The sequence below is a fragment of the Acinonyx jubatus genome, chromosome B2, assembly GCF_027475565.1.
Source record: "Acinonyx jubatus isolate Ajub_Pintada_27869175 chromosome B2, VMU_Ajub_asm_v1.0, whole genome shotgun sequence".
NCBI lineage: Eukaryota > Metazoa > Chordata > Mammalia > Carnivora > Felidae > Acinonyx > Acinonyx jubatus.
This window is the reverse complement of record NC_069385.1, coordinates 33,268,228-33,289,091: the sequence shown is the minus strand read 5'-3', so window position 1 is coordinate 33,289,091 and position 20,864 is coordinate 33,268,228. Positions and strand designations below refer to the sequence as shown.

The following is a 20,864-nucleotide window of genomic DNA, read 5'->3' as shown; positions in this document are numbered from 1 at the left end:
TTCCCTTACAGGTTAAGGACTTTTTTCCCCTTGCTCCTTTCGTAATTCTTGTCAGTGTATTTTGTGAATTTGACTATGATATGCCTTGTTGATGGTCAGTTTTTGTTGAACCTAATGGGAATACTCTGTGCTTCTTGGATTTTGGTGTCTGTGCCTTTCCCCAGGTTAGAAAAGTTTTCTGATCTGATTTGCTTACATAAAACTTCTGTCCCTTTTTCTCTGTCTTCATCTTTTGGGACTCTTATGATTCGGATACTATTCTTTTTTAATGGATCACTGAGTGCTCTAATTCTTATATTATGCCTTAGTTTCCCTCATTTTTTCTGCTTCATAACTCTCCATAATTTTGCCTTCTATATTGCTGATTCACTGCTCTGTTTTGTCCATCCTTGCCGCTGTGGCATCCATTTGAGATTGCATCTCAGTATAGCATTTTTAATTCATCCTGACTAGATTTTACTTCTTTTATCTCCACAGAAAGGCAGTTTATGCTTTTTCCAACCCCAGCTAGTATTCTTATTATCGTGATTCTAAATTCTAGTTCAGAAATCTTGCTTATATCTGTGTTGATTAAGTCCCTGTCATTTTTTCCTGCTCTTTCTTTTGGGGTGAATTCCTTCATTTCATCATTTTGGAGGAAGAAAAAGAATTAATAAAATTAAAAACAACACAAGCAATCAAATAAAGGAATCTAGATCCTTGGTGTTTTTGGTCTGATTGTTGAGAGAAGCTTGTAGAATAGAGGAAAAAGGGAAAGAAAAGAAAAGAAAAAAAAAGTAAGAAAACATTTAAAAATTTAAGAAATGTATATAATAAAATATAATAAAATGAAATGAAGAAAGTAAAATAGAATTAAAAATTACAATAAAAATATAGTAAAAAAATAAAAAAAATATAAAAACAGAAAATAAAAACAACTTTTTCCTCTTTTTGTATCCAAGAATAAGAAAAGAAAAAGAAAGGGGCCCCTGGGTGGCTAAGTCACTTAAACCTCCGACTTTGGCTCAGGTCATGATCTCGTGGTTTGTGAGTTTGAGCCCTGTGTAGGGCTCTGTGCTGAGAGCTCAGAACCTGGAGCCTGCTTTGGATTCTGTGCCTCCCTCTCTTTCTGCTCCTCCTCTGTTCCCTCTCTTTCCCTCTCTCTCTCAAAAATAAACATTAAAAAAATTTTTTAAAAAGAAAAAAAATGGATAGACCAGTGAACAGAATGAAACCCGAATGAATTACATCCAGTTTCCCCTAGAAGTCAAACTATGAAGCACTTTATAGTCTGTAAACCAAGCAGGAGTGTTGTTCCTCTAGGGCTTGGTTGGCCCAGTTGGATGAGGTTTGGTGTAATTGTTCCATTCTCCACTAGGTGGCGATGCTTAGCTTACTGGTGTAGATCAGTGTGGCATGTGTGTGAAGGGATAAGTGGAAATGGCATCACCCAGCCTCCCAGTCTCTAGCACCAGAACTCTATGCTCTCACCGACCGGCAATCAAACACCCCTCCTTTGTCTCCGGCTTCCTTCCACTCCCCACTTCTGCACTATCTGTGTATAATCCGTCAGTCTGCCAGGTGGCACCTCCCTCTGAATTTTATTCCAGATGGGGCTGCGTTTCCAAACCCCTCACTTCTGAGGGCCCTGTGGCTTGGACCTACTCAGACCTTCTGGTGGGGAGGGGGAGTGGGTCTCACCCAGTAATGGCCAGGTGCTGGATTGTCCCCAGGAACGTTTGTCCAATCACACTGCCAAGGCTCAAAGACTGTTACTGACTGCTGGCTTGCCCCAGAATAAGTTCATGCGATTGGGTGTCAGTTCAGGCATTATGGTAAATCACAACACACAACTGGCTCCCAGGTTTCACCGCACCCTGGCATCTTCATTCCAATACCAGCAATCATGTTCTCTGGGGTCCGCTGGGACCTTTGCCTGTGGGGAGGCTGTAGGGCCTCTACCAAATGCCCTCATAGCAGGGGAACCCCATGAGGCCCATGGACCCCTTGAATCTCACTGCCTGCTCCTGGGGATTCATCCTTCCTGCCAGAGCACTGTCAGGTATTGAGCTGCGAAATTTCCGACTCTGGTCTCCCCTGTTTATAGAGTCCTAATGTGTCTCCCTCTCTCTCTCTGCCTCTCCCCTGCTCATGCTCTCTCTCTCTCAAAAATAAACATTAAAAAAATTTAATTTTTTTTTTTCAACGTTTATTTATTTTTGGGACAGAGAGAGACAGAGCATGAACGGGGGAGGGGCAGAGAGAGAGGGAGACACAGAATCGGAAACAGGCTCCAGGCTCTGAGCCATCAGCCCAGAGCCTGACACGGGGCTCGAACTCACGGACCGCGAGATCGTGACCTGGCTGAAGTCGGACGCTTAACCGACTGCGCCACCCAGGCGCCCCTAAAGAAATTTAAAAAAAAGAATTAACTACATAATAAAAGAAGGTAAAGCTATAATTTTTCTAGGGAGCCCCATTTAGATTTGAGGGGAAACTAAGGTTGCAATCCAGAACTGTAACTATTTTCTATTGGAATTATACTTCTATTCCTAAATATGAACTGATTGTTTTTGGCCATTCATTAGAATATTATTCTTTCAAGGAAAGGTAACTTAAAAACAGAGCAATACTAGTATGAATTACTAAATTGCTCAGTTGACTCTCTATTGGTTACTCCAATAAGTTAAAGAATAAACTTTTTTTATTACTGGCCTCTTTGCCAGGGACAGACTTCATATTATATGTAGTTGAAGACCTAACAAAACTTGCTCGTATCACCTATGGGACTAGCCACCCTTGACTACAGGAACTCTAGCTTAGTTTCTGCAGTAAGTGTTCTTTCTCTAAAACCTACCTGGTGGCAACATTTTTAATTGTTGCCAGAATTTCTGATACCATTTTGGAGACCCATCTTTAGGGCCTTCGAAGTACAACTGTAACTGTACCCTGCCCTTAAGTAGTGACCAGAGTATGAAAGTACTTCTCTTTCCTCTTTAGCTCTTGCCTCCCCCACAGATGAATTTGATTATATAATAATTTGTTACATAACTTTATTTAGACCAGAACATTTCTTTCACAGTAATTTCATGTTTGGCCTCCAGTACTACTGTGAGATCTTACTGAGCTGTTAGCTGGGAGAATATTCTGACTCCCTCTGGTGGTCCTGCACTTTTAGCCACATCCCTCCTTATTCATACGCATTCCATTTTTCGTGATTTGGTTGTCTTGTATTCTTACTTCTCCCCCGCCCTGACCTACCCTGATAATCAGAAAATGGTAGATAGAGTACTTTGTACTCTTGGACTTCTAGCACAAACATTGCTAGGACTTAATTCAGTGAAATTAAGTGTGTGTGTGTGTGTGTGTGTGTGTGTTGGGAGGGAAGTGGTCACCTGTGAAAAAACTGAATGCATATGGAAATCAAGTCAGATATCCATCTCAGTGGGTTGTAACCTTCTATCACACATATCCCTAATGGCAGGTGCCGAAATTGTAATCCCTGCTGGTAGAGGTATGTGTGATAGAAAGAGGTAGATATTTGATAGGTAGGGTGGATATGGAAGGAATGGTGTTGGATTTGGCCAGTCTAGCTTTCCTGAGGCCCATCCCACTGTGATAGTCCAGGTATAGCAAAAGAAGAATAGGCCAGTTCATTTAATTTTTTGCATACTATTATGCTAAGATGGAAATCCCTTGTTTCTTAACTTTTCCATTAAAATCTTTTCCCCTACCAAACCTACTGCTTATTTTACTAATCTAGAAGTGCTTCCTGAAATTGTGAAAATATACATATTTAAAAATTTTCTAAAAGAGAAAGTTGTGTGAAAATTAACTGGCTAATTTGTTTATCTCTGTACTTTTTTGGAAGCAATATGTCATCTCATATTCATAGATATATACTGACACCGAGTCCATTGGGGAAACTATGTAATCCCTGTAATTCTGTATTTTAAGAGTGTACCATGGGGAGATTTCACGTTAAATGTGATTAAGTTTGAAATGAGGACAAAAGAAAGATTCCAGTTGTATATTATGTATAAAATTATTTTGCATGGCAACATGTATCATATTAAAAAAGAAAATCATTGGATACATTTCTTGCTCTATCTGGAGAGAAACATTAATTTTGGAATTGGTTTAAGAGGCGCACATGATTCCCAAGTTATATCTTTAATGACTGTTTCATATGTAACTATTGCTTTTTTTCTTAAAAAAAAATTTTTTTTAATGTTCATTTATTTCTGAGAGAGAGAGAGACAGAGTGTGAGCAGGGGAGGGGAAAAGAGACGGAGGCACAGAATCCGAAGCAGGCTCCAGGCTCCAAGCTGTCAGCACAGAGCCCAACGTGGAGCTCGAACCCACAAACTGTGAGATCATGACCTGAGCCAGTCAGATACTTAACCAACTGAGCCACCCAGACGCCCCTGTAACTATTGCTTTTTTTCTACCAAACTCTTTTATCTTATATGATATACAGGGAATGTTTTCAACCAAGTAAAGTGGAAAGGCCTGTATGAGCACCTTTCTTCCTTGTTCCATTTGCTAACCTATAGCACACTCAGTGTAAATCTTAGTGTTACTTCTTTCCTGGTCCTTCACTCAGTTCTCATAACATTCCCTTGTTGGGACACCTTCCTCTGTTAGGGTCTTCTGTCCTATGTAGAGTGCAGAGAATATGCCTGGGCAGTTGAAAGAAATGAGTGAAGTGCTCTGTCGAGAATGATGAGGGAGGAGTAAGGAAGAATGTTGAGGGGAGGAAAATCAAGGAAATTGATAAGTTTATAAGAAAATGGGAGAAGAACAAGTACTAGATGCATAGGAGCATGATGAATTATAAAAACACTCTATGTCTCTCTTGCTTAACATTACAAGGCTATGGGTGGCTCATTTAAGCAACTGACTCTTGATTTTGGCTCAGGTCATGGTCTCATGGTCATGGGGTCAAGCCCTGCATTGGGCTCTGTGCTAACAGTATGGAGCCTGCTTGGGATTTTCTCTCCCTCTCTCTCTGCCCCTTCCCTGCTCTCTCTCACTCAAGAAAAAAAAAAAAAAAACCTTAAAAAAAACCAAGGTTAAAATTAGTGATGTCTGTGGATGCATTTAAAATATTTCGTCAAATATATGGCCCCGTCTACACTCTCTAGGTATTTAACTCTCATATGGATCATACCTGTGGCTACAGTTAGGTCTGAAATTCTGTCTATAGATATCTAACCAATTGAGGTGAATGTTTTTTGACCTTTAGGTTATAAAAGCAGAACACGTTCAACCACAATAGAAGTATGTTGCAGTATATAAGCTGGTGTTATAGGACAAGTTAAAAATTATTAGGATTTTTCTGTGAACTTGTTTCTGAATGATCTTCTGCAGAACAGCTTTACTCTCCTGTTTTCGTTGTTGAGAACTTGGGAAGTTTTCACACCTATTTGCTGGCATTACATCATGTTGGGAAAGGTTGATTAGAAGGGAAAGCTATCAATTGAAGGAGGAAAACATTTTAGATTAAGTTGTGAATGAATAGACCACATATGGCAAGATACTTTGATGTGGGGATATTTTATGTTTTATCTTTAGTTTATGGAAATAAATGGCTAAGTTGGTGAATTCGGGAGAACATGTTGTTATTTGTTCCAAACAGCAAAATATTAGGAAAACAGATGTGATAGGGAGGAGTAGGCTGCAGCTTGTTTGCGTCTGAGTGACCACAAAACTGTGATGAGCCAAGAACACAGCTGGGGTTGGATCTCGGGGAATTGAGAATCCAAGTGAGACTGAACTGTATAGGAAGCAGTCTTGGATGCCTCACTGACCAGGTTCTTTCTTTGTTCCAGTGTAATGAAAAAAGCCAAGGCAAATATAATAGTTACATGGCCAAACAGCATATGCTCTCTCATGCTATCCTCAAGAAAACTTAAGGAGGAACTGGGAAGAGTTTTGCTAAGTAGACAAAGAATGAACCTATATGGCAGCAGACTGTTGTAAATAGAAGTGCCATAAGGGCGCCTGGGCGGCTCAGTTACATATCTGACTTTGGCTCAGGTCATGATCTCATGGTTTGTGAGTTCGAGCCCCACATCAGACTCTCCACCTGCTCTCAGTGCAGAGCCCCCTTCAGATTCTCTGTCTTCCTTTCTCTTTGCCCCTACCACTTGCTTTCGCTCTCTCTTTTTCAAAAATAATAAGGATGAAAAAAATAAAAATAAAGGTGTTGTAGTTTTCCCTTGAGCTAGTGACCTTGAGAATGCCCTGGATATCATCAAAATGTTACCTCTCTAGTTAATATGTCATTAGTATAAATGAACTAAATACAGGTGGAAGCCATGTTTCTTCTTCTCTCTGATGGCAGCACTTCACGGAAAGAAACTGCAGGAAGCAATACAGCTCATATTTTCTTGGTGATTTTGTGAAGTGGCTTGCGGTATTAGGAGTCACACATCATCTTTACTATGTGGCAGCTTTCCTTGCCACTTGATATCCCTAAAGAGCATTCAGCTGCTCTCAAAGCGTTAGGATAGGTAGAAGGAGGTGTCAACAGTAGATTAAAAACATAGAATTCTAGCAGCTGTATTTCTACTTATTACTTGCTGAAAGGTATTATAAATATTAGATACAGTGCTAGAGTGAAGAGTTTCTGTTTCTTTTAAAAATTTTTTTTAATGTTTATTTATTTTTGGGAGAGAGAGAGACACACACACACACACACAGAGTGTGAGTAGGGGAGGGGCAGAGAGAGAGGGAGACACAGAATCTGAAGCAGGCTCCAGGCTCTGAGCTGTCAGCACAGAGCCCGACGCGGGGCTCAAACTCCCAAACTGCAAGATCGTGACCTGAGCCGAAGTCGGACGCCCAACCGACTGAGCCACCCAGGCGCCCCAAGAGTTTCTGTTTCTTTCCCTAAAGGCTTAAGATTAAACAACGCAGTCGTGCTCAACACAAATTTATAAATAGAGGGATTGAAGAGAAGACCTATCTAAAAACCCCATGGTAAAGTAATAGATGCTCTATCATAAAATAAAATGAAGAATTGAGAAATGGGGATGTCTGGGTGGCCCAGCTGGTTAAGCGTCCAGCTCTTGACTTCAGCTCAGGTGATGATCTCATGGTTGTGGGATTTAGCCCCATGTCCACGCTGAGTGTGGAGCCTGCCTGAGATTCTCCCTCTCTGTTTCTAGCAATCTCCTCTCTCTCTCTCTCTCTCTCTTTAAAATTAAAAAAAAATTTTTAACGTAATTGAGAAATACTGTACATTCAAACAGATGGTTTGGAAAATGCAGACAATCTCCGCCAATATTTTACTCCATTATTTGGGTATTAACAGTAGAAGAAGAGCTCTTTTTATAAAGATTATTTGGATAATTTTTCCATGTCTAAGTAACATCTATGAATTATTTCTCTTTTTCCTCTATGAAATTCATTTGTTATGGACATATAATTATCACTTGACTTATTAATATTAATGCAGCATGTTAAAGGCAGGTATTTTTAGAATGCTAGAGATTCCCAAAGTAATTTTCACATTGGTTTTAGAAATATGGTAGTATATTATATATGATTATATATTAAGGATGATTAATACTATTAGAATTTTAATATTTTAAAGGAAATAGGATGAGCTTGAATGTTATCATTCTATTCTTTTCAATTTTGTCTCTGCTCTCTGCTTATTTTGAATGTGAATCCACACTCTGCCTCTTAGTAGCTATGTGTCCTTTGGTAAGTGACCTAATTTCTCTGTGATTCACTTTCCTTCTCTGGGGATAATAACAGTACCAATCTTACAGGGCTATTGTGATTACTAAGTGAGTTAGTAAAAGGTTTTAGAATAGTGCCCGTACATAGTATGTAAGTATGTACATATATATGTACCTGTGTAAGTTTTCTCTTACTGTTGTTATACAGATAGATGACAGAGCGTCATTTTGTTTGTTTGTTTGTTTAAGATTGGCTCGAAACAATAAGCAAAGTACCATTGTCTTTTCTATTTTCCATCACTCTTGCTTTTTCACCTCTAAAGCTAATAACAGGCATGAGGCAGGGTATCAGGGCCTCACCCAGGCAGCAAACGGGCATGCTTGGGCAGGGGGACCAAGGTAGAGCCCAGCGCCAACAGATGGTCCAGAGGGGCAGAAGAGGGGACGGGGAGGCTGCCAGACAGTTCTCACCCAGGGTGCCGGTGCTGGATCCGAAATCACCATGCTCATCTAAGCCCATTAGCTGGTGTGGTGAGGTGCCTTTGCCTGCTTTCGTCCCTGTCAGGAATGGGCTCGGGTGGAACTGAGCCTGAACGGGAAGGGCCTCCCTTACCCAGGCCGAGAGGGGCTGCGGGAGGCTGTGGCTCACAAGAAGGTAATTGAAGGGTCTGTATCAGGAGGAAGGTGGAAATGAGACCGTGCAAATAATGAAAAGTGTAGTGATGCCAAGAGATGAAGGAAGGAGTCTTTAAGAATTATAAAGTAAGATCTGCCTCAGAGAAATCCCATGTCAATATACACATTCTCTCTATAACTTTGAATTGCCAATATGTAACTTTTCATTAGGGGCAGTGGCCATTAAAAAATATTTTAGTTTTTTAACTAATACCGTACTACTACAGACATGTAAACTTTTCCCAGTTATGAAAATGAGTATAAAAGATTGCCATTCTTCTTTGACCATCAAATCCCCAAAATGATAAACCAGTTTGGTTTGGCTTTTAATTTACATTCTGAATTTTGGTTTCAGGTCATTATCACATGAAACATACATTTCTTTATAGCTACTGCATAACAGGAATAAAGTATTAGAAAACACAGCAGAGCTCCAGGAATATCAGCAGGACACATCATTTCTTCATCTGATATACAGCCTATTTATGTTTTCATCATGGAAGTCGTGATTAGCATAAGATAACAAGTCTCAATAAGAAATTATCTGCTATCGTAAAAAAATCTTAACCTTTTTAATGAAGCTGGTATTCCATTGTTCTTCTGATCACAATAACCTTCTTACAGAAATTAAATTTTATCTTTCAGAACCTTAGAATGATTTTCATATTCAGATTGTGAACTAAAGTGAATTTTCATATTTCATGGCTGTCTTTACTTCTATATCGAAATAAAGTTGGGTGCATAGTAACATCAGTCTGAGGCCTCTTTGGCACATATTAAATTAGACACATCATTTAGCTAAATGTAAGTGATATGGTTGGTGAGTGCTTCCCAAATAAATAGGTTACATTATTTAGCAGATGCCGCCTTGGATGATTCTAAAAATACTCATCATGGTCTCAGTGGCATTTTTCCCGTATTGGCTCTTTGGGTGCCAATTGCAATCGAGAATGAAGTTCTGAGGGATTCACGGTACAACGTATCAAAGGTTATCAAGTGGCTTTGAATGTCACTGATAATTCTCCCTAAACCGTGCCTGAAACTAGGCTAAAGGAAAGTAAAACTTTAGTCCTTTCTAATGCTTAATTAAGATAGTCTTGAAAAGTTTTTCTGTTTGATGTTTCTTGCTACTAATTTATTGTTTCAAAGTCTTCTATCTTGTATTTGACTTCCTTCAGTGTTACGTTGTATAATTGATATGCCACTTATATTAGGTAAAATGATAAATGTGAAGCCCTTGAAAATATCCCCTGTGCCTGCTAGGTTCAAGGCAAAAATAAGATTCAGGTGTAGCATTAGACAGTCACCAAGCCTATCCACCATTGCAGGGTTGCAACTCCCTTGACATGGTCTTGTTGAAGATACCCTACACGTTGTTTCTCTCCAGTTGAAATAATCCCAACTCTCTTGGCCTTTACAGGTCAAAATTTTCTGGCTTTAACCATTTTTATAATTTTCTTTGAGCTCTCCTAATGTGATATACTTCCACCAATCCTTAAATGACAAGGTACCTTGGAAAGGGCCTGGCCTATGAAGAAGGGAAACAGGGACTAATGGGGGGGGGGGGGTGTGTGTGTCTAAAACCTAAAAATAATGCTAACCCAAACTTCTTAGCTTTGAACTAGAACCTTTCAGGGTGATATCTCTGGGACTGTTTTGGCAACCCAGTGGATCCATTCAGAAAATAGGAACCTTTTTAGCCTTACCCTGACTGATATTCAACTTTGATATACTCATTTATTTTCTTAGAATGATTGTCCTTTATTTTATTATGGAAAAAAAAAACCATCTGCTGCAGCTGTGGGGAGACCAATTCAGATACATTTTATTAGAGAAGATGTATATTGCTATGAGGAAAAGTGCCTGAAAAAAAAAAAAAGAAATATATTGCCAAAAAATTCTCTAGAGAACAAAGACCATGTTAATATTATATATCAGACAAAGCAGATTCTTACCTGTTTCTAGATTCTTTATTATTAAAGATGCTTTCTGTTCAGGGCATATAATTTCAGTGCCTCCTAAGGCATGCATTTTTAGCCACAGTTCTCTCTGTAAATTATGAGTTAAAGAATTAATTCCGTTCCACTCTCTAGTAAAAATTCATTCCTTGAAGACTCATGTTGGAAGTCATCTGTGAAGAACTGCAAAAATAATCGGTTCTTACTTTTCTGCTAAAATTAAATTAATTTTAATGTTTCCCTTATTTCTTACTTAAAAAAAAAATAATGATATCTTACAAAACTGAAATGGAGATTATGGTGGCTAGCCAGTGCTGGCGTTGGTCCTTGAAAACTGAAGTTCCTTTTTTTCCCTAAGTTATGACTGGTCATCTTGTGCCTGGTCTAAGGGGATGACACCAGCCTGCCTTGCCTTCCCGCTCCCAACCAGCACCCATGCACAAGTGAAAAAGCATTTAAAAGACAAGTAAGCATGGTCAGTTTCCATTTACTCAGAACCTTTAAGAACTTTTTCTGCAACCTTACCTCTATTGAAGTTATTCCTCTAAGTTCACTAATGACAATATATAAGAGTGTTGTATATATTTAATAGCATTTGTCATGTAAATATGATAGCATTTACTCTATTTCCCTGTTTTAAACATTTTAGAAGTTCACTTATTTAGTCCATATAACACTTTGAAGTAGGTTCACTTGTTAACCTCATTTTATCGATGAGGAAACTGAGGCCAAACCACATCTTGAAAAGTAGCAGAGCTCGTTTGAACTCCCGCATTTCGATTGCCCCTCAGTACCATGTGCTGCTTTCTCAGGGCCCCCTACCCACCAAACCAAAAGAAGTCCACTTGGTTTCACTCTTACTGAATTTAGAATGAACAGCATTTGATGCTGTCAACTGCCCTTCTTTTGAAACTCTATCCTCTGAATTTGTGACAATTATGATTTTTTTCACTTCGGTGTTTTTGTTTTTAATTCATATCAAAGTTAGCTAGTATATAGTGCGATAACGATTTCAGGAGTAGAATCCAGTGATTCATCCCCTACATATAACAGCCAGTGCTCATCGCAACAAGTGTCCTCCTTAATGCCCCTACCCATTTAGCCCATCCCCCCCCCACAACCCTTTAAGCACCCCTCAGTTTGTTCTCTGTATTTAAGAGTCTCTTATGTTTTGTCCCCCTCCTTGTTTTTATATTATTTTTGCTTCCCTTCCCTTATGTTCATCTGTTTTGTCTCTTAAATTCCACATATGAGTGAAGTCATATGACATTTGTGACAATTATTTATTAAGCACTGCTCCTTGACAAGCAGTGTGCTAGGCACTGGGGACATTTCAGTGAATGAAAGTCAGACAAAAGTCTTTGTCTTTGGGGAACATGCATTCTAATGGGGAGAGAGATAATGACAGGCCGTGAAAAATGAACACAGCAAAGTAAATTACACAGTATGGTAGGAGGTGGTAGGTGCTGTGGAAGAACGTACATAGATATTTATGAAGAGAGAAGCGTAGAAAGGATTTGGGAGTGCAAATTAAAGAGTGTGGTCAGGTAAAATTCTGTTAAGAAAATAAAATTTGAGGGGCGCCTGGTTAAGCATGGGACTCTTGATTTTGGCTCAGGTCATGGTCTCAGGGTTGTAAGATTGAACCCTGGATCAGGCTCTGTGCTGAGCGTGAGCCTACTTAAGATTCCACTGCCCGCCCCCCCCCCCCCCAGCCCCGCCTCTCTTTCTTCCTGTCTCTGTGCATGTGTACTCTCTCTTTCAGATGAAAAGAAAGATAAGATAGAAAGAAAGAAACAAACAAACAAAGGAAGAAACAAAGACACAAAGAAAGAAAGAAAAAATTGGAAGGCAGGCAGTCTCCCAGGATGGCAGGATGGGAGACTGGCCATGAGGATATCTGGAGGAACATTGCCAGGAGAGGAAGCAGGAAGGGGGATGAGCAGGAGACACGGCCTAGAAATTACTGAGAGGGCAGAGCAGGAACTTGTGGGCTGTTCTGGGGAAGCTGGCTCTACTTTTGAGAAAAGTGGGGACCTCTGGAGAATTTTCAGCAGAGGAGTGACCTGATGTGATGTATGTTTTGATAGGATCACTCTGGCTGTAGAGGAGGCAAGGGTGAGAAAACAGGAGGCTATCAGGATAATCTGGGTGAAAGACAGGACCAAGGTAGCAAGGCAGTAGTGAGAATTAGTCATGTGTTGAAGGGAGAGCCAACAAGATTGGATTGGAGGCAACACTGAAAGAAAGAGGCAAATTCAGGGTGACCCCAGGGCTTTCCACCTGGTCAGCTAGAACATTTACTATTAACGGAGGTAGGAAAGTCTGTGAGTGGAGCAGTTAGGAAAGGGCAGCAGCTCAGCTTGGATACAGAACAAGAACATAGATCAACAAAAACATGTTAAATATAATATTAAAAATTAAGGGCAATTTAAATGTCTAACAATAAATAGTTGGATGCATAAATTAATGATGCCCCCATATAGTGGAGTACTGTGGCAACAAAAATATTAAAAATGTCTTGCACATCTGTATATTACTTATTGACATACTAACTGGGAAAAAAAGCTGATTGCCAAATAGTACTCATGGCTCAACCACGTTCCTATAAAAAAGAAAAAAAAGTACTTTGTTTTGCACAGGAGAAATAAAATACATTACAAAATTGTAGTAGTTTCAGTGTGGGGTGATTTCATTTTAATTTTTTGTTTTTATATCTTTTTGAAATGTTTGTCATAATTTTTTTGTGAATAAAAAGGGAAAATATGTATTCTAACTGTACTTTAATAAGATTTATATAAATATAATCTGAATATTATACATATATATATATATATATATATATATGCATAGAAAAAGACTTGAAGGGTATACCCACACTGTTAATGTGTTGGAAAGGACATGAATTATTTTTCTTCTCTTTCCGATTTTTCGTATTTTCTAATTTTTAAACAGATGACAAGTATTGCCAGGGTAAAATTTTTTTAAGTTATAAATTAAAAGGAAAAATTCACACATAGCCAGTAAACTTGACCTGGAAAGTATTGTACCTTCATCTTGTGGACTGTGTTTTGGGACTGTGAGGCTGGCTGCAGGACCATTGCATAGGAAGGGGAGAGGAAGACATTCCTTCCCTTGTTTGGGGAAACTACACAGGTAGCAAGGGCTTCCACTGTGAGTTCACCAGCCAGCCTTCTTCTTGATATGAAAGGCACTGAGAATAATGAGAGGCAGGTAGAGAACAACTTGGAAGATCCGATGACTTCCTCTTCCAATTCAAATAACCTTTGTCTTCAAATGGTTCTTTTAAAAAAATATGTATTTATTTTGGGGGGCAGGCAGAGAGAGAGAGAGAGAGAGGAAGAGAGAGAATCCCAAGTAGGCTCCATGCTGAGCACACAGCCTGACACAGGGCTCGATCTCACAATTGTGAGATCGTGATCTGAGCTGAAATTGAGTCGGATTTAACTGAGCCACTCCGGTGCCCCTGTTTTAAAATGATTCTTACAGGGGTGCCTGGGTGGCTCAGTCGATTAAGCGGCCGACTTCGGCTCAGGTCACGATCTCGCGGTCCGTGAGTTTGAGCCCCACGTTGGGCTCTGTGCTGGCGGCTCAGAGCCTGGAGCCTGTTTCAGATTCTGTGTCTCCCGCTCTCTCTGACCCTCCCCCATTCATGCTCTGTCTCTCTCTGTCTCAAAAATAAATAAACGTTAAAAAAAAATTTTTTTTAAATGATTCTTACATAAGGAGTTTAAAAATTGCATTCATCTGGTGTGCCTGGGTGGCTCAGTCGTTTAAGTGTCTGACTTCGGCTCAGGTCATGATCTCACAGTTCATGGGTTCGAACCCTATGTCGGGCTCTGTGCAGACAGCCCAGAGCCTGGAGTCTGCTTCAGATTCTGTTTCCCTCTCTCTCTGTCCCTCCCCCACTCTCACTCTGTCTCTGTGTCTCTCAAAAATAAACGTTTAAAAAATAAAAAAAAAATTGTATTCATGTTATTAAAACATTTTATACACTATAAAATGTTAAAATTTGTATCACTTTTAAAAATTCATCCATTTCTCTGTTGAAGACAATTACTCCTTTTTTTATACCTCAAATTTCAACTTGATATACTTTATTATTTCAGAAGCTTGAAGCATGTGAAGTTCTGAATGCTGCCAATTTTAAACCCAACATTCTTCAATGATTTTTTTTTTTTTAAATACAACTCATCCTAGACAGGGAGACTTTAAAAACAACTTTAAAACCATTTTGTGGTATCCATTTTCAAATGCCAGTAGTCTGTATTGTGTACCGAAGTGTGATATCAGGTTCCAAGAAAGGGATATAAATATGAAGTAGCTGCCCTGCCTCAGTGGAATGATTGAGTGATGTGATTTTGTTTTGTCATTTCAAGGGAGTGAAAAAAATAGACCCCGAATTCTATGAAAAATTTATCAGTCACAGATTTGGAGAAGAAATGGTACATCGCATAGATCTTTGCTCCATGCTAAAGAAAAAACAAAGTAATGGTTATTATCACTGTGAGTCTTCAATTGTGATTGGTGAGTGCCATTTAAAAATTACTTATTATCTTTAATTTTGATTTTGTTAATATTGTTTCTTTTTGGCAGATACTTAGGGCTAGTTGTATATGTTCTTTTCAGGGATGTATTTTTGTAAACATTATGTTTTGGCGATAATACATTGGAAATTTTGTAAAACATACGCATGGTTCATGTTTATCGGTCAAGATTTTAGTACCTTTGGTTTTTATATACTTTTGCGCTTTAAATATAATGAAGTCTTGAAATGTTGATTCGAAATTCATTCCAGTTTAATTGTATTTCATGAATATGAAGAAAACATTTTCTCCAGTGAGGACCTGTATGAACGCACCATTCCACACAAGGCATTTTCATGTTTGCTGCTTTTAATTAGGAATAGAATATTCCAGGTCAGAACGTTTCATTCTGAGAAGATAAAGTCTAGGTGGCCTGCAAAGATTGAAAATGTGTTCTTCAATTTCTTCCCCAAAGGAAACATGTTTTGTGGGGAAACAGATTCACGCATGAATACTTCTCTCATCTTATCAGGGAGATGGCATGTGATTAAGACAGACTCATACACAATTACGTTTCCAAGTGAAAAATGTATAAACCAAATGAAGATTTTTTTTTTTTTAAGCCAGAGCAGGGCTGTTCTGCAGTGTGAATGTATTCAAAGGAATTTGTTCACATGTGATTCACATGTGCTATTTCAAATCCAGGCATCATTCTTATAAAATGGTGAACTTCAAGACAACCTGATTTGTATACTTTTGAAGTAACATGAAAATATTCGAAGAAGATAAATTCCCATATCTAAATATTTCAAGGTCTTCAACCAAGATAATTTCTCTCCACATCAGCTTGAAGAAAACCCATGGAAGTATACATCCTGAAAGAATCTTAATACTGAAGTCTTTTTAATGCATTAAGGAAATGTTCCAGAGACACAGTTTTATTTCCAAATTCTCACTAGGTATCTTCAGAGCGGTCGTCATCTTATCTCCCAAAGATCTTAGCTATCTTAAACAGAAGATATTCAATATGCCGTTTGAATTTATGTTCTGAAACATTTCAAGTCGATTTTTAAGGAAGACTTTTGTGTTTTCAGGAGTTTTGCTGGAGTGCTGTCTTCCATGAAGTTTTGATGAGGGCTAAACATTTCCTTTTAAGTTCATTGCAAATGGCAAATGTACAACTTTCTTGTGGAACACAGATTTTGGCTAGCTTGCCATATCTTCTCTGTGATTACTTTAGGCCAACCTTGAAGGAGAGCTCAGTGCTTCATTGCCTCTCCCACTCCCATTTAAAAAGCAAACAAAACCCCCTGAGCAATCTGTAGAATTTCCTGAAGATACTGTGGGATTGGCATGTATCACTGACATTGCCATTAGACAGCTGTGTTCAGCTCATCCCAAATCACAATACATCAACCATTGAATTTTTTATTTTATTGTTCTTTTCAGCTTAGTCTTCAAAACTCCCCTTATTCCAGGCAATATCTCTAGATTTTCCCCTCAGGCTTCTTTCTCTCTCATCTTTTTCTAACTCAAAGCAATTTAGCTTCTTTTAAGCTCCACCAATCTTGTATCCCCATACTGATCATTTAACATTTATTTTAAAAAATGGATTTTGCCTATTACAAATACTCTACCTTTTCCGTCACATTTTGTGATGCCAAAATGAACTTTAAAATTATATCTGCCTCGATGAGGCTCCTGGGTGGCTCAGTCTGTTAAGCGTCTGACTCTTGGTTTCGGCTCAGGTCATGATCTCACAGTTTGAGTTCGAGCCCTGCTTTGGGCTCTGTGCTGACAGTGTGGAGCCTGCTTGGCATTCTCTCTCTCTCTGTGTCTTTCTCTGCTCCTCCCCTGCTCATACACACTCTCTCTCTCTAAAAATAAATAAACTAAAAAAAAGATTTTAAAATAATATCTGCATCCAGTATAATAATTATTGTGTTATAATTAATACACACTAGAATTCCTTTATTTGCTATGGCTAGTTATTGATTTTCTCAATCTTAATCTTATCTGAGTTTTGTAATAGAGAGTATTTAGGAAGATTCAGGATACTTTCTTTGTGAGTTTCATTTCTTGATCAGATTTAACTGACTTCTTTTTGATTTGATCCTGACTCAAATTTAAAGCCAGTTTCCTGTACCTTGAACCAATATTTTATTGTATGCATTTATAGAATGGGACAGATTTAAATTCTTAACATATTTTGCATTCAGAATTTCTAGGGTAAGAAGTTGGGTTCAAAGACTCGGAATTTTTTATAAAACTTTGTATGTAGGTACATAAGTGAATTTCTCTAGGGAGGGAATTCTTCGGATTGGCATATTTCCTATGTCTTAATTTGGTAATGAGGCATTCTTGGAGAGTACTAGATTCCAAGTCATGGATTTTCTTTTTAGCTGTCTCAATTATGCCATTTAGGGTATCTTATCATTATTATTTAAAAAATATCAATGACTATATGCTTCATTTCTAAGATTTCCAGTTGATTCTTTTTCATATTTTCCTCTTCTGTTCTTTGCTTTGTGGATGCTATTGCTTCATTCAGCTCTTTGAGGATTTCAATATAATTAATTATTAATGTTCTTTTTATATATTTAAAAGTAGTTTAGTTTTTCTTTTTTATTGAGTGAATTTAATGTGTAACATTGTATAAACTTAAGGAGTACAAATTTTTACTTTGATATATTTATGTATTATGCTTTAATTGCCAATGTAGTGATATTTATCACATTATATAACTGTACAATATTTATGTTTATATTAAGTATATTGTATACTAGATCTTTATGACTTATTTGCTACTTGTTATAAGTTTGTACACTTTAAAACACCATTACTCTAGGGGCGCCTGGGTGACGCAGTCGGTTAAGCGTCCGACTTCAGCCAGGTCACGATCTCGCGGTCCGTGAGTTCGAGCCCCGCGTCAGGCTCTGGGCTGATGGCTCAGAGCCTGGAGCCTGTTTCCGATTCTGTGTCTCCCTCTCTCTCTGCCCCTCCCCCGTTCATGCTCTGTCTCTCTCTGTCCCCCCAAAAAATAAATAAACGTTGAAAAAAAAATTTAAAACACCATTACTCTTACTTCCCCAACCCCCAGTTTTCTGGTAATCATGATTTTATTATTTTTTTTACAGATTTAATTTCCTAGATTCCACTTATAAATGATATCATACAGTACTTGTCTTTCTTTGACTTATCTTGCTTAGCATAATGTGCTCAAGGTTCATCCATGTTGTTGCAAGTGGGAGGATATCCTCCTTTCTCATGGCTGAATAATATTCCATCGTGTGTACATATGACATCTTTTTATCCATATTTTGGATATTGTGAATAACACTGTGATAAACATGGAAGTTCATATCTGGTTGAAATCCTATTCTCATTGCTTTAGGTTTATATCCAGATCTACTGGATCATATGGTGTTTCTATTTTTAATTTTTTGGGGGACTCTGCATACTTTTTCTTATAGTCTTTGAGCCAATTTACTTTCCCACCAAAAGCATATAAGGGTTCTGTTTTCGCCATATCTTTGCTGGCACCTATTGGTTCTTGTCTTTTTGTTGATAGCCATTCTAACAAGTGTCAGATGACATTGTTTTGTGGTTTGACTTGCATTTCTCTGATGATTAGTGATGTTTAGCATCTTTTCATGTGTCTGTTGGCCATTTTGAACAAAAAAACAAATAATCGGATTTAAAAATGGGTAGAAGAGCAAAGTAGACATTTCTCCAAACAAGACTTCCCATATTTTTTAAATCTCTAGTTCTGTGGGTGTGAATTATTCTATTTGTTGGATCTTTTGTGGCACTTCCTTTCTTCTGATGCTTTTTAGGTTTTTGAGAGCCATTGTGTTGTACATGTGTGGTTTGGCAGTCGAACTGGCAACAGCAAACCGTGCTTGTCCATAAGGAGTTGGAATCTATTCTTTTCGTGTCTCTTATCGATTTGTGAGATGTGTTGTTTTGTTTTGTTTTGGGTTTTGTTTTTATAGTAAAGACAATTAGCCCTTTGCCATATTGGTCCAAATATTTACCAGGTTTTATTTTACATTTAATTTTGGTCACAAGGCAATTTTCACATTAAATATTTTTAATTTTTGTTAAATTATAGATGGAATGTTCTCCTGTGATTTCTTCCATTATTAGTCATCTCCAAATCAAAGATTTGATACGTATTCATTTATGTCTTCCAGTTTTTTTGTTATTGCTTTTGCATTTGAGCTTTTAATCTACCTGGTATGATCATTTATACAAGTACTCGGACACAGAGGATTAACGCAGAAATCCAGTTGCTAAAAGTGAGTGTGAAGTAGGGATTTAGCTTTAGGAATATTTTTATAATATTTTAAAATATTTTTATAATATTTTTTATACCCCAACTGTATGTTCCAAGATCACAAATTAGCATCTTCCATTTTGTACTTCACTGGCACAGGGTTTGTTTGTTTGTTTGTTTTCTAATTTTAGTAATTTGCCAGTATTGGGGTGATTTATGTAAAAAATCTGGGTTTCTGCTGCCTTCTGAAAAATCAGAAAATGTGATACTGGTTCTCCATTCTTGCATGGTAGCGATTTTCTAGATAGGGTAGTAGGCACACTGACCTTAGAAGTAGCTGCTTTTTATTATCCCCGTATTCTGTTGTTGTTACCATAAACTTGCGGAACTTGTTCTCACTCTGTGCTTGGCTCCTGAAGCCCTCTGAATTTGGATCCCCCTGCCAGCTATTGCTGTTTCCTGTGCCTGCTTTACATTTCAATGCTGAGCATTTTCCTCTGTCTTTAGCCATCATATACCTCGATGTGAGTGTTAGGGGAGTTTGGTAGAATATGGAGACATCATTCATATTTTCAGATACAAAAAAAGGTTATATCTCTTAGTTCTCTCATCATCAAAACTTTGGGTAATAGTATGCCTACTTAATATTGGGCTGCAACTCCTTACAAACCTAACTGCAATAATCAGCTAAAATTCAAATCCAAAAAGGAAAAAAAAAGGAGCGCCTGGGTGACTCAGTCGGTAAAGCATCAAACTCTTGATTTCGGCTCAGATCGTGATCTCTTGGTTCATAGGTTCAAGCCCCACATAGGCTCTGTGCTGACAGCATGGAGCCTGCTTGGGATTCTCTCTCTCTTCCTCTCTCTCCGCCCCTTCCCCTCTTGCATGTGCTTATGCTTTCTCTCTCTCAAAATAAGACTTTTTTTTAAAAAAGGTAAAAAAAAATGTTTTGTGGTGAAACCAGGAATGAAATATGGCTCAGGTATCCTAGCATGGTGGAAGCTGTTCTCAGTGAGCTACTTAACAGTTGGGTGAATTAATTTTTCTCAGGCAGCTATATTCCATTTATATTTCCTTAGGGGAGGTAATTGACTAAATGACACCCTTTGTAAGATTGATGAGCAATTTAATGATTGCAAAGACTAGTTTACTTTCAGCTCTCAGACATACCTTATAGGAGGCAATGGGGAATTTGAAAGGTCTAGACGTTGTTGTTGTTGTTGTTGTTTTTGGCAGGCCAGTGTATTTCTTTATAACTTTCGCAAGTAGATGTGGAAACCATAATTTTCTGGGATCCTGACTGTTTTTTGGTTTCATAATAATTAGTCATCATTAACTTAATGAATGTTATTGAGCATATACAATGCATATATGCCTTGGGGCTCCTGGGTGGCTCAGTTGGTTGAGTGTCCAACTTCGGCTCAGGGCATGATCTCACGGCTCGTGGGTTCCAGCCCTGCATCAGGCTCTGTGCTGACAGCCTGGAGCCTGTTTTGGATTCTGTGTCTCCCTCTCTTTCTCTCTCTGCCCCTCCCCCGCTCATGCTCAGTCTCTGTCTCTCAAAAATAAAACATTAAAAAAAATTACAATGTGTATATGCCTCTCTTTGGTATAATGAGGTATGGAGAACTATAAGACAGTCCTTAAGTGTGATAGTCACTGGGCAATGAGAAATGGGGAGGAATGAGGAATAGATGAATAGGGTTTTGCCCATGACAATAGTGGGCTATGT

The 20,864-nt window shown here is 38.3% G+C and overlaps 1 protein-coding gene across 5 annotated transcripts in view; it reads left to right on the top strand.

Annotated features, from left to right (window-relative positions):
• AKAP7 (A-kinase anchoring protein 7) overlaps positions 1 to 20,864 on the top strand; it is a 150,379-nt gene that overhangs the window by 71,481 nt on the left and 58,034 nt on the right. For all 5 annotated transcript variants that reach the window (XM_053222238.1, XM_053222240.1, XM_053222242.1 and 2 more), the window contains exon 7: positions 14,707 to 14,854. In XM_053222238.1, the coding sequence (XP_053078213.1) occupies positions 14,707 to 14,854 (148 nt within the window). The remainder of the gene's footprint in view (positions 1 to 14,706; positions 14,855 to 20,864) is intronic.